Here is a 12,583-nt window from a genome sequence, read left to right on the forward strand (position 1 = left end):
CAGATTTTATTTATTTATTTTGAGAGAGCGAGCGCAATTGGGGGAGAGGGGCAGAGGCAGAGGGAAAGAGAGAATCTCAAGCAGACTCTGTTGAGCGTGGAGCCCCAAGCAGGGCTTGATCTCACAACCCTGAGATCATGATCTGAGCGGAAATCAACAGACGCTTAACTGACTGAGCCACCCAAATGCCCCAAGCATTTATTCAAAAGGCCCTCCCTGTTTGATTTTGTGAATTCAGAGGAAGGGGGGAAAGATACAATATATCATTTATTTCAAAGAACAATTTCAGGAATGAGAGTGGTAAAGGCAAGTGAAATGAAAGTGGTTGATGAAAGAAACATTTTGCAATTATAAATATTTTATAGTGATTTCGTACAAATGAGACTTGACCTTTTCATTTTTTTTTAAACCGTGAAAGTGTCTGAAAGACGTCAAATCAAATCAGATTACACTTGTTTAGAGTGAACTATCAAAAGTGTCTGCAGAGGACTCTGCTCCAGTGTTTGTGGACCTATCCGAAATGTATTGAGGAGCCAGTGCTGCCTGAAAAGTTGTATTTTGGGACAATCAATCAAGGAGAGACTCTGCTGACCCTGACCTCCATTGATAACAGAGTCAGAAGTTAGGTGTGGCTAAGGAAAGTGTGTCGGAACGAGAACCATAGCATATGAGAAATCAGGACATTGTTTGGGGGCAATTCTGAACCTGTTCCGTAGGGTTAGAATTCGAGGGGTATAGATGGGGACATGGTAGTCACTGGGGGTAAGTAGCTAAGATCAGAAAAGGGGCCCAGGTCTGACTGGCTCTAACACCAAGAAATTCCCACTGTGGTTTGCCGAGAGAAGTGGATGTGGATGTCTGCCTAGGTGTTCCAGAGGATGATGACGGTGACCACGGAGGTGGCCATGACGAGCAGGTAGAGGCGGAAGAGCAGGGTGTCCATCATGTGGCTGAACTTCACCCACAGGTCGACCAAGCGCTGCCTCTGAGTCTCTTCTTCCTGCTGGGCCCTTGTTGACTCAGGGCTCCCATTTAACTCTGCCTGTCTGGGACCTGACACCTTTCCCACCAACTCCCCAGGCTCCTTCACACCTACAGAGACAGAGACTCAGCCTTGGGCCGTGAAGTGCCCCTGGGGAGGGAGGGGGCCAGGGAAGGAGACAGGAGCAGAGAAATGACTGTGTGGGAAGAGGAAATGTATGCAGTGCTGAACCCTTACCAGGCAGGTGGGCCGGGGGGAGGCCCAGGCCTTTATTTCTCTTCTGGGGTGCAGTGGGGCAGCATTTCATTGGGCTGGTGCAGCAGAGGAGAAGAGAATGAAGCCACTGAGGCATGGGTGGGGGCTGGGTGGTGGCCAGGTGCAGCAGGTAGGTGATGAAGATGGTCTCTAGCAGGCTGACCACCATCAGGGACAGACACAGGGCAAAGTAGACACCTGAGGGCAAAACAAATTATAAGTAAACCAGGGCAGATTCATCTCTACACTTTTCTTAAGACTTTCTCCAAATCCAGTCTTTCCTGGGAACCCCTTCCCTCCTTAAGTGGAGAGACAGCCAGTTCCTGGTTCTCCTCCCTATGCCCTCCTGCCTTTGCTTCCCTGGAAAGTGAGAGGGGCCATACTGATGAGGGGGTTGCCACTGGCTGGGAGTAAGTCATTCATCTTGAGTAGGAAGACGTTGTAGCCCAGCAGAAGGATCATCTTGAATGGGGCACGATTCTTGCTTTCTGCTGGCAGTTAGAAGCTGAGGGCGTCAATGGCAACCAGAAAGCCGCTGGGCACCAGGAGGTTTATGACGTAGAGGCTGGGCCTGCGCCTAATGGCCACCTGGGGGGAGGAGAGATTGTGGAGAATATGGCAAATATCCTGATGTCAGGATATATATTTATATATATATATATATATATATATATATATATATATATATATATATATATGTATATATAATATAATATATATATTAAAGATTTTATTTATTTGACACAGAGAGAGAGAGAGTGCACAAGCAGGGGAGCAGCAGAGAGAGAGGCAGAGGGAGAAGCAGGCTCCCCACTGAGCAGGGAGCCCAATGTGGGGCTCGATCCCAGGACCCTGGGATCATGACCTGAGCTGAAGGCAGACGTTTAAGCAGCTGAGCCACCCAGGCGCCCAGAGGGCTCCTGTGTATTTGACTGTAATCCTTGCTGGTGTACTGTTTGGCTGGCTGTAGGATGATTGCTTTAGGTAACACATGCATTTAATTGTATCCTCTACAGAAGTGCCCTGCTTTGTTGTCTAATTTTCATATGGCCAACCTGCTGGGAACACAGCAATTATAGACTTTTAGGGGCAAGTAGGACCCTTTGGACCATCACAGAGATGGCTGCTCCATTCTGAACAGTAGAGCTTGTAAGAGCCCAGCAGCTCCTCCTTTCTGTAGGGTGGAGAAGTGGGAAAGGGTGGGGGAAGGGGGAAGCCCTGGTGATCCTTCTTCAGGGCAGTTAGGATAGAGGGTGGAGTGGGGAGCAGTGCTTAGCCCCCTGGAAATTCTTTTTACATCCTAAAGTGCCTTAGATTAAGAGGAAAATCATAGAGGAACTGGGATCCGAAGTCAAACAGGGGACTCTTGGACTTACATAGAACATAATCTGGTCATATAGGTTGCTGCCCACCAACATCTTTGGGGTGGCCTTGTTGATGCCCAGGAGCTCCCACTCTCCCTGGGTCTGGATGAGGTTACGAGATGTGTCTGTTATCTCCCACACTTCCTCGTCCATGCCCAGTAGCATGCTGTCCACTATAAGGAAGGCCAAGGGCAGCTCAGTCCAGAAGTGCTTCCAAGCTTCCTGCCCCCAAATTAAATTCCTCCCCCACTGAGCTTCTTCAGCAAATTTTCCTTTCTCTTCCTTTAAGGCAAGGCATCCAGGTTTTCTCAAAAGTGGGTTACAGGACCACAATTCATGTGTGTACAGGCTGTAGCATTGATTTTTTTTTTTTTTGGTTGAAAACAGGAATGAGTCAAAGTGGTTATGGGAACATTGGATATGACTCAAATGTGAGTCAAGAACTTTAGCAATGATTCCTATTTTCCTTCTCCATTCCCTAGTTGTATGATGTTGTTTTAGTGGAATCAAACTTGAACAGCTCAACCTTTTCATAACTACATGCATGTCCATTATAATGATTAATATACCCAAATCTACCACATGACACCTGGTGGCATTCAGTGTTTACTGGTTCAAGTGTGTTAGCTATCAAAATTAAAAGTTTTCAACTAAAGCGAAATAAGTCAATCAGAGAAAGACAAGTATCATATGATCTCACTGATATGAGGATTTTGAGAAACAAGACAGAGGATCATAGGGGAAGGGAGGGAAAAATGAAACAAGACAAAACCAGAGAGGGAGACAAACCATAAGAGACTCTTAATCTCAGGAAACAAACTGAGGGTTGCTGGAGTGGTGGGGGGTGAGAGGGACAGGGGTGCTGGGTGATGGACATTGGGGAGGGTATGTGCTACGGTGAGTGCTGTGAATTTTGTAAGACTCATGAATCACAGACCTGTACCCTTGAAACAAATAATACATTATATGTTAATAAAAAAAAAGTTTTCAACTAAAAATTGTAGAGCAGGCGCTCTATAGCAGCCCAGGGTCAGATGGGCCTCATTTGGCACAAGGGCCACCCAAGATCTCAGGCAGTAGTTCTTTTCTTTTTTAAGTTTGTTTGTTTGTTTGTTTGTTTTAGTAATCACTACACCCACCGTGGGGCCTGAACTCACAACCTGGAGATCAAGAGTCACATGCACTTCAAACTTAACCAGCCAGGTGCTCCTGTAGTTCTCTCTCTCTCTCTCTTTTTTTAATATCTTCCCCGAATCTTGAATAACTAGCAAAACATGTCTTGCTCACCTGTATAGAGGAAGGAACTGAAGGTGAGCGTGCAGTTCTGTTGGTCAAAAGGAAAGTAGAAGATGTCCAGGTTACAGATGCTGGTCACGCGCACTGGCCTGTCGTACTTCAACCTTCACTGTTAACGAAGGCGGTGAGACCTGGAGGTGCTTGATCCACATCCATGCTGCTCATGAGAGGGAGGGAGTGGGTGCTGGGGTGCCTTCATTAACTTTTTTTTCCCCTCCCCTTCCACATCTTCCCCTACTGTGCTCCCCTTTTGACTCTTTCTCTACTGTCACTCTATCTTGTCTCTTGTACACCTGTATTTTGTGGCAGTCAATTAATTGAGGCTGAGCCCCAGTCTGAACCTTCTGATGTTCCTGTGCCCTGCACTGACCCAAGGCTGCTCTTTGCAGATGGGCTTCGTGCTGGCCTTCCCCAACTACCCCCCACCCCAATTCGCACGATTCCAAAATGAAGATGTCTGGGAGCCACAGGTTTTCAGCCGAGACAGTGAGTATTTTGAGGCTGACACACTCTTCTGTGTTCCAGCGGATGAAAGGATTGTCCCACATCTGTAGCCAGGGCAGTGGGAAACAGAGATGAGCAATGCTAGAGTTTATTCAGTCAGCTTCTCCTGCCCTTCCCATTCTTCTTTGAACTCTGATCTTCTTTCCCCGACTCATGTCCCTAATGACCCCAGCCTGTCTCCCCCTTCTTTATCTCGCCAAGTGTTATTGGTAAAGTACCCTGTAATGGCCTTTTTTCCAGGCAGACCTTAAGTATAGCCTAAAACCCTTTGGTCCCAGGAGCACACCAATATATTGGCCTGCAAACCATTTGGCCATTGTCTTGGATCACCATTTCCCCCTTTGTAAGCTGCTCAGGGAGATGTGTGTGCCCAAGGCCAGTCCATTTCAAGATGGAGTGATTTGGTCCCAGAAAGATTATAGATTTAGTGGAGGTTGGGACTAGGAAACCCCTAAGTTACTCCTCAAATTTATACTTACAAATGAAAGTGGGAAGGGGATAGTTGAATCTGCCTTACCAAATTGACCCACAGAAGTGATGTCAGAAGCTGGAGCTGTGCATTCTGGTAAAGAAATTCCCATCCAGGATTATTAGTACAAAAAGACTTTGCCCATGCCCACCTCATATTCTTACCAATATTTACTAATTTATTGGGCCAGGCATAGTTCTAGGTGCTCAACTGTCTTTTCCTTGCTTGTCTCCCTTTGTATCTAGGGACAATTCAGGTTTTAACTGACATAGAGACACTTCTTCCTGGAACATTTCCAGAAAGGGCAGCACTCAAGAAGGAATCCTTCCTGAAAAAATACCACTGCAGCATTCTTCTTTATGTCTCCCCATCCCATAGGAAAATCCTCTAATTTGTGCAGAATCCATTTAGAGGACCTGTTGTTCACCACTGGACCAGTACAGTATTGTGTTGACAGGGCAGAGGATCCTCGTTCCCTATTAGAAAAATGGAAAGTGGGGACCAGGTCTCACCACTTCCAGGATGGCAGACAGGGTGAAGGAGATGTTGACATGAGTGGGGATGCTGTAGTTGACGACTGGACGGAAGGCCTTTCTGTCAAACACTGCTTGGAAGGCAGCAGGATCCAGCCCGTTCCGGTCAAAGCCTGAGCAATTGATGGTGAATCTGTCTCCTCTTCCTGTGGTGAGCAGAGACCCTGTGAGAGAAGGCCTCTATGGCCAGGGCTGAAATCTCTCTGCAGAGAGAAAACAGGTGGCATACTGGGAGGAGTGGTGAGCCCTCCTTCCTGGGCCAAGATTCCCCAAGGCCGAAGCCCTTCCTTCCAGGCCAGAGAGGATAGGCTGATCTGGTAGGCAAATGGTGGGAGTTGATCTGGTGAGCTAGACCAGGGCTCTATTCTCATTCCTATTGTTTTGTCCTCATGCAAAACCTACCCAAATCTGTATGTAAACTTGGCCTTGGTACAATGGCAGCCACTTCAACAAGTCCTCAAGTGTACCCATCACAGGCTTCTTGGGTCTACCTAGGAGCCCCTCTCAGCACTGCCTTAAAGCTTGTCATCCGAGTCACTTAGAAATCTGCTATAGTGTATTTCTCTTCCTCATTCTCAGGGACTTATATTTACTGAAGATAAGAACTGATTTATCAAGAAAATAAGGGAAGTTAACAATTGTACTTTCTAGGTAGATGTGGGTAACATGTAGTAGGTATTCTGAATTGGTGTGTGCCTTGGTGCTATGCATTTATTTTGCCCTTCTCAGACTTAGTGACTTCAGATATCTTGGGATTTATTTCCAGCATTGGGATAATTAGGTGATATCACTGAGGTTATACTATATGCCAATCATATAGTAAGACCTGAGCAGAGGTTGTCTCTTGGCTATGACCAGGGAGCCATCTTGGTAGTACCTGGGCAGAATCTTTCCCCATTTCCAGTTTTATGTGATCTTTTGCTCTGCTTGCTCCTCTACAACTCCATCTCTTTCCATAATATTTAAGGTATATACCCAAACTAGGAACAAATATTCCCTCATGTAAGCCAAGTATCTACTCCTACCTCAAATTGATTCCTAATCTCCCTCAGTATTTTACATTTACTCCTTCATGGCACATTTAAAATCCGTGGCAACTCTTCTCACAGATACCATATTAAGGGAAGAAGACAGGGAGAGTGGGATGAGGGTGTGGTGGGAGGGACACCGGAAGTGAAAGAAAAGGTGGAATTGGAGAGGTAGTGAAGTGGGACAGTTTGGCAGATTCCTGTATGGACAGGAATAGAGAAGGCTCTGTGTACTGATCAGTGGAATGTCTTTCTATCTGCCACACACACACACACAATCAAGACACAGATATTAGGGAAGAAATCCTTAGCATGTTAATTCTGAATGTTCTCCAAGTGCTGCAAGGAAGTTCCCAGATATCCTTGAGAACCACATTCTGGTCTTCCCTGTTCTTGCCCCATCTTACCTGGAAGCAGAAGGCTGACAGTGAGGTAGAGGAGGACTCCCCCCTCCACAGGCCACCCCCCTTCCATCCTCCTCTTCTGGACTCTTCTCTGGGGATTCACCAGGAGCCCCTAGACTCTTGAGCTTAAAGGAGCTCAGACCACACCTTGGTTTCTGGTTTTGAATAGCGCTCATGACAGGTGACCACTCCCTGGTGAGAGGCTGTGGCCAGAGAGGGCACAGCGGAGTGTCCTGTTTTGCCCCCATGCTGGTATGCCTTCCGGGCTCCAGGCAGGGATGGGAGTTGGGCCAACACTAAGGGAGAAGCACCTGTTTGGCAGCAAGGTGCTGAGATCAATAACAAAATAACTTGCCTTAATGAGAGGATGAGGGCTAGGGAAGTAAGAATCAAGTTCTTCTAAGACTAGGGTATCTGCAGATTTGGAAAGGTGACAATATTTAATAATTTGGTTATGTATTCATTAAGGATGATTGCAAATGCCAAATTATAAAGCTTGATTCCTGCCTTCATCATCTATTGTCAATATTTCTTCAACAGCCCCTAACAAGATTTCCTCCTTTCAATCCCTCTGCCTTTCTGATTCATTTTCCCTAAACCAAATTTTCTATACATTTTTTACTTTACACATGATAATAGAAGTCATAAAATTAAGGTAGCAGAACCGTTTTTAATGTCTTTGTGTTGTCAGTAGTGTTATACATTATCATAAACTAGTAATCTCAGATAACATCAATCTTAATGGCACGTATCAATATTATATCTTATGTGACATCTCTATAGAAAACACAATTGGACCAAATGAGTGAATTGGAGCATTGTTCTATTAAGTATCTTAGTTACATTTCCAGAAAGACTTGGAAATTTTTCTCTTGCAGAAAGGGGGAAGGATCAGACCTAGAATACAAAAGAAACTTTGTTCAGAATGGAAGATTATGACAGCCCTAAATAGAAAGAGCTGAGGAAGGCAGGAATGACTGAGGGGCCCAAAGTAGGAAAGCACAGGAGAGACATATTTTCTGTGTAAGGTTTGAAATATCTACAGTGCCTCAGCCCCAGCAGCTCTGTAAGGCATTTCTTCCCTGTTTTGGAAACTTGGCTAGAGGATTGGGCCATCATGCCATGTAGGACCAAAGTACGACTGTGTCTATATAGTCATCATGCCAGGTAGGACCAAAGTACTACTGTGTCTATATCCAGGGATACACCTGTGGGGCACTGGATTCCTGGATTGGCTAAGAGTGAAGGATTTCCTAGTACACTTGAGTTCCACAGGTAGGCTGGCTACCAGACCTTAGGTCTAGGAACAGGGGATTAACTTCAAGCCCTGATGAAAGGCAGCTGAAGACCATTGATGGGTATCTTGCCTTTATCAAGGTTGGCTAAAAAACTGGACCGAAGTCTATAGGTTGGACTCAAAAGTAGATTTAGCTGCCGGGAAATGCATATGATGGAGGCAGGAGGAATAAAGCAGTAAGGCATCTCCTCTCCTGCTCAGTAACCTCATGGAAAGCAAGAGGCACGTCTTGTTCTACCCATCGCTCGCGCCGCCCCCGCCCCACCGTCCCCACCCAGTGGGTGGCATATAGTAGTTAGCAGTCAATAAATGTTAGTTCAGTATCTGGCCATCAGTTCACTGTGGGTGGGGAGAGACACACAGGTACCTTGGGCAGATGTAGGGAAGGTGGTAGGGCACCTCATTGGGGTTCTGAGGCCGCATCAGAGAAGTTGCTTGCTATTCCCGTGGTGTGGCTAAGGTGTGGGCCTCCATCTTGGGTGCCATTTGGTAGAGAAGGGGGTTGGTACAGTAGATGAGATACAGAGGCCTAGAGCCAGGGCCCAGCCTTTTATTTCTGACTGCCCCCCATCTAAGTTTCCAATAGAGGCCTAACCAGAGCTACCATTAATTGAGTTTGTGCCATGTGAGCTTCACTGTGGTAGGCACTTTACTTGCAGTATTCTTATCCTCCCAACTACTTGGAGAGGTCAGTGGTATTACTCCCATTTTACAGAGGAAGAAAACTGAGGTAAAGAAGGTAAAAAAAATCTTGCTCCATGTCCTACACAGGTAGAAATAGGTAGAATCCAGATTCAAACCGAGGTCTGATTCCATTGTTGTTTCCTTGCTCTTTTTATCACTCCATAGCTGGGAAGTCTTTTGGACTGGATTATTAGGCCCCTAGTTTCCCACCAGTGAAATCCCTAAGCCTAGACAATGCTTGGATTCAAAGGTAAACAGTGAGGACAGGAGCTGTAGTTTTGTAAGTCACAGACACCAATCACTTTCTCCTTAGCTTATTCCAAGCGGGATCACACTGCATGGTCCCACTACTCATCTGGGTCCCTGGTGGGTCAGGTTTGGGAATATAGCTGTAACCTGGCAAGGGCAGAATGAGATGGTAGAAAGGGGAAATGAGGGCCATTGTTTGGCAGCCCTGATGGATGGCAGTCACACACACAGGCCATTGGCCAGGGCTAAGGATCTAGGAGTACAAAGGCAACTAGAACATCCAAACTACAGAGTGGGTCACTAGCTGGGGTCAGGTTGGCTTTGGCATCTGGAGCAGGAGAGGAGGAAGGTCTTGGGACTCTGAAACACACCTGGAAAAAGAGTGCCACGGACAAGTACTCATCTGAACTGCCACTTTGACAGGCCCAGGCTCTGATCCCAGGCTTTCTTGAAGTATGACAACCCCACACTTATCACTTCATTTTTCTCGCCTAAAAAATGAGGGGGCTGAACTAGAAAGCCAGTAATTCTTTGTGTCTGTGGCCTCCCACCTAAAAGTCGATTTTGCATACTAAGTCTCAGTCTGCATGATAAATAGATGCTCTCTGGTGCATCACATTTGGCTTTCTAGTTTCTGTAAGCTTGTAAATGATTTTTTAATTCATATTTTAAAAATAATTTAACCTGCTTTTTTAGCTCCACTTCACAAATGAAATTTAGGCTCGTGGGGTGAATCCATTTGTACAAGTTTTTACCCAACAAGTAATGCAGTCAGATTAGAACCCAAGGTTGTCAGATTCCAAAGTCTCCCTGTTATACTATTCCCGCCACCTTGCCATTTAGAAGAACCAGTGCTAATGAATGATCAAAAAGGAGAAGTTATTGAAGGGAGGGGTCAGAAATTGGAGGAGGGAGGGACGCCCTCAGTTGGTTAATTGTCTGCCTTCAGCTCAGGTCATGATCTCAGGGTCCTGGGATCGAGTACTGCGTCAGGCTCTTTGGTCAGCGGAGAGTCTGCTTCTCCTTCTCCCTCTGCCTGCCGTTCCCCCTGCTTGTGCGCATGCTCTCTCTCTCTGACAAACAAACAAAATAAAATCTTACAAAAAAGAAAGAAATTGGAGGAGGGAAAGGATGGGCTTGAAATGAAATCTGTGACTTCACATCCTAGAGTGGACCTGAAGGAGGAGAACAAAGATGGAAATGAGATAATACATATTAATGTCAAATTAATATGGAGCTGAAAGAAAATGTGGAAAACATGGAGAAATACTGCCTACAATAGTTTAGAGAAAGGAAGTGAGAACCACAGGTAGCACTGCAGATGAATGGACAAGGTGAAGGGCTATCCTGCAGAGACAAGCCATCATATGCAAGCTAGCCCAGGCAGGACCAGTTGCCTGTTGGCAGACTTTTCTGAAGATTTTCCTAAATTTTTCTAAATTACCTTGCAAAGCCTTTCAGAGGTTTGCCCCATAATAAGAGGAGAATCATTGGCACCCAAGTGTGCTTATTGGACACTTTTATTTCTGACTGTTATAGATGGAACAGAAAGGCAGCAACTATATCTGTAAATTTTCTGGGAGAGTTATGGTTGCAAGGTTCCACACAATTATCATTTGTGTGTTAAGATCGTGTGCTCAGATTTTGCTTGTGGAGAAGATAAAATCACTATAATTATATTATGCCTTCTCTCACTGAGAGGAGATCTAGTTTCTTAATTCATGTGTCAACAAAGACACATTACATATCCCCTGTTCGAATAAAACATAAAGCTATGTGTCAGAAAAAATGTGAAGAAAATAAGCAGAAAAATATGTACCATGAAGATGGGTGGGAAACCGAAAATCCCACAAATTGATCTTAAATAATTTCAGGACCCCCCCGCAAAAAAAAAGCTGGGTCAATGAGCTTCTTAGCAAAGTCAAGAATGAGTTTCCAGGTGAGATGACTGTCTTGGGATAGGGCAAAGGAGTAGAAGATCCAAAAGTATCTGGCCATAGAGTATGTATGAGCAGTAAAAAATGAAACCCATAGAGAGTACAAAGGAAAGGTGGATTTCCCAGATGAGAACTGGGGAAATATACCCTACAGAAAGCAAGTAGTGAACTTGGCTGTTATGACTTATGATGGGGGTGGAGGGGAGAGGGGAGGAGTGGGGAAGACTGAGGGAGGGAATAAAAGGAAATTTGAAAGGAAGTTTGTCTTTGGGACCCTGAGCAAGGCCTTGCTCTTTCTGTCTTAATTCTCCTAAGGCATCAGCTAATGGAACTGACATCTCAGCACGGGACTCTTAGAGACCCTGTCCAGTTCTCGTCCTCAGTTTGGAGGTCAGTGAGGCGGAGGTTCAGAGTCCAGTAGCTAACCACGGCTCAGTCACTTTCTAGCTGGGGCACCTGGGAGATAGCTGCGTGGCTGTCACTTCACCTCCGTGCTTCATTGCCTTCATTTATTTCATCTCCTGTGTCTGAATATATAAAATGGGGGCAATAATACAAACCCACAGCACTAAAACCTAAAGAGCTTTGAAAACCAAATGATTTTTCACAAATTATTTGGTGGCAAAACCTGACCTGAACTAATGCGAGACTACCCCAATTTCATTTCTGCTCCCTACTGTGAATATTCATAGATTTCACTGCAGAAATGTTAATGTGTTTGATTATAGGGCATTGCCCCTACCCCATTCAGTACATGCATGATTATTTCCTTTTTAAAATCTGAAAAATTCCAAATTCCAAAACACATTTGGCTCCAAGGGTTTGTGGATCTATAGTTCCTACTTCATAGGGTTACTGTAGGATTAAATGTGGTTATTTATCTAAGACCCTTAGGAGACTGCCTGACACATATTCCTAACTTAATAAATGTTGGTTATTATTATTACTATATTGTGTCCTTTTTAAACGCCCACTTTGTAGAAAGCTGTGAGTAGAGGACTTGAGGAAATAATAACAGATATGCTGATTTATTTAGGTGAATGTCAGGGGCTCCTGATTTGAGCCCAGATTGTGTATACACTAGTTTTTGGACATGCCTGGAACGCTGGTGGTGGTGAGGGGGTGCTTGACAGGGCCTTACAAACTGAGAAGCCAAAGACATTCCTGGAAAAAAAAAATGCAGATCAAAGAAAAGGAGAATTAAGGAACACAAGTTGAGTTGGAAGACCATGGGCCTGAGTGCAAGGAGCGATTTAGAGTTTAGCAGGGTGCTTCTGCCTCAATACTCCCAGCTTCCTATGGACTCCTGCCCGAGTCCCAGCGGTAGGGGACTGCAAGGAAAGAACAAGTAATAGCTGGTCCTGGTGACTCAACATCCAGCTGGGGACATCTGCCCCGACTAGCTTGGGCTCTGCGGGGCAGATGCTCCTGCAGCAAACACTGGGGTGGGACCTTGGGCCCACACCACCAACAGCAACCCTTCTCGTGAACATTGATAGCCTTGCCACCCTTTGGACATCTACAGCTCCCTAGGGAGGGAGCCAAAGAAGTTCGAGGAAGAGCAGCAGAGAGGAGGAACAC

The 12,583-nt window shown here is 45.5% G+C and overlaps 2 protein-coding genes across 10 annotated transcripts in view; one reads left to right on the top strand and one right to left on the bottom strand.

Annotated features, from left to right (window-relative positions):
• Window positions 1–12,583, top strand: part of ABCC5 (ATP binding cassette subfamily C member 5) — a 175,963-nt gene that overhangs the window by 59,795 nt on the left and 103,585 nt on the right. The gene's annotated exons all lie outside the window — the stretch shown is intronic.
• LOC123863572 (5-hydroxytryptamine receptor 3C-like) lies at window positions 776–6,905 on the bottom strand. Its single transcript, XM_045903276.2, is given in 10 exon segments — window positions 776–1,092; window positions 1,220–1,435; window positions 1,621–1,825; window positions 2,614–2,774; window positions 3,889–3,999; window positions 4,002–4,054; window positions 4,336–4,445; window positions 4,919–4,963; window positions 5,383–5,549; window positions 6,839–6,905. Coding segments are annotated over 10 exon segments (1,365 nt in total). The 3' UTR covers window positions 776–862.

Source organism: Mirounga angustirostris, unplaced genomic scaffold (genome assembly GCF_029215605.1).
Source record: "Mirounga angustirostris isolate CCGP_5_RB_7025 unplaced genomic scaffold, mMirAng1.0.hap1 SCAF_1, whole genome shotgun sequence".
Classification (NCBI taxonomy): Eukaryota; Metazoa; Chordata; class Mammalia; order Carnivora; family Phocidae; genus Mirounga; species Mirounga angustirostris.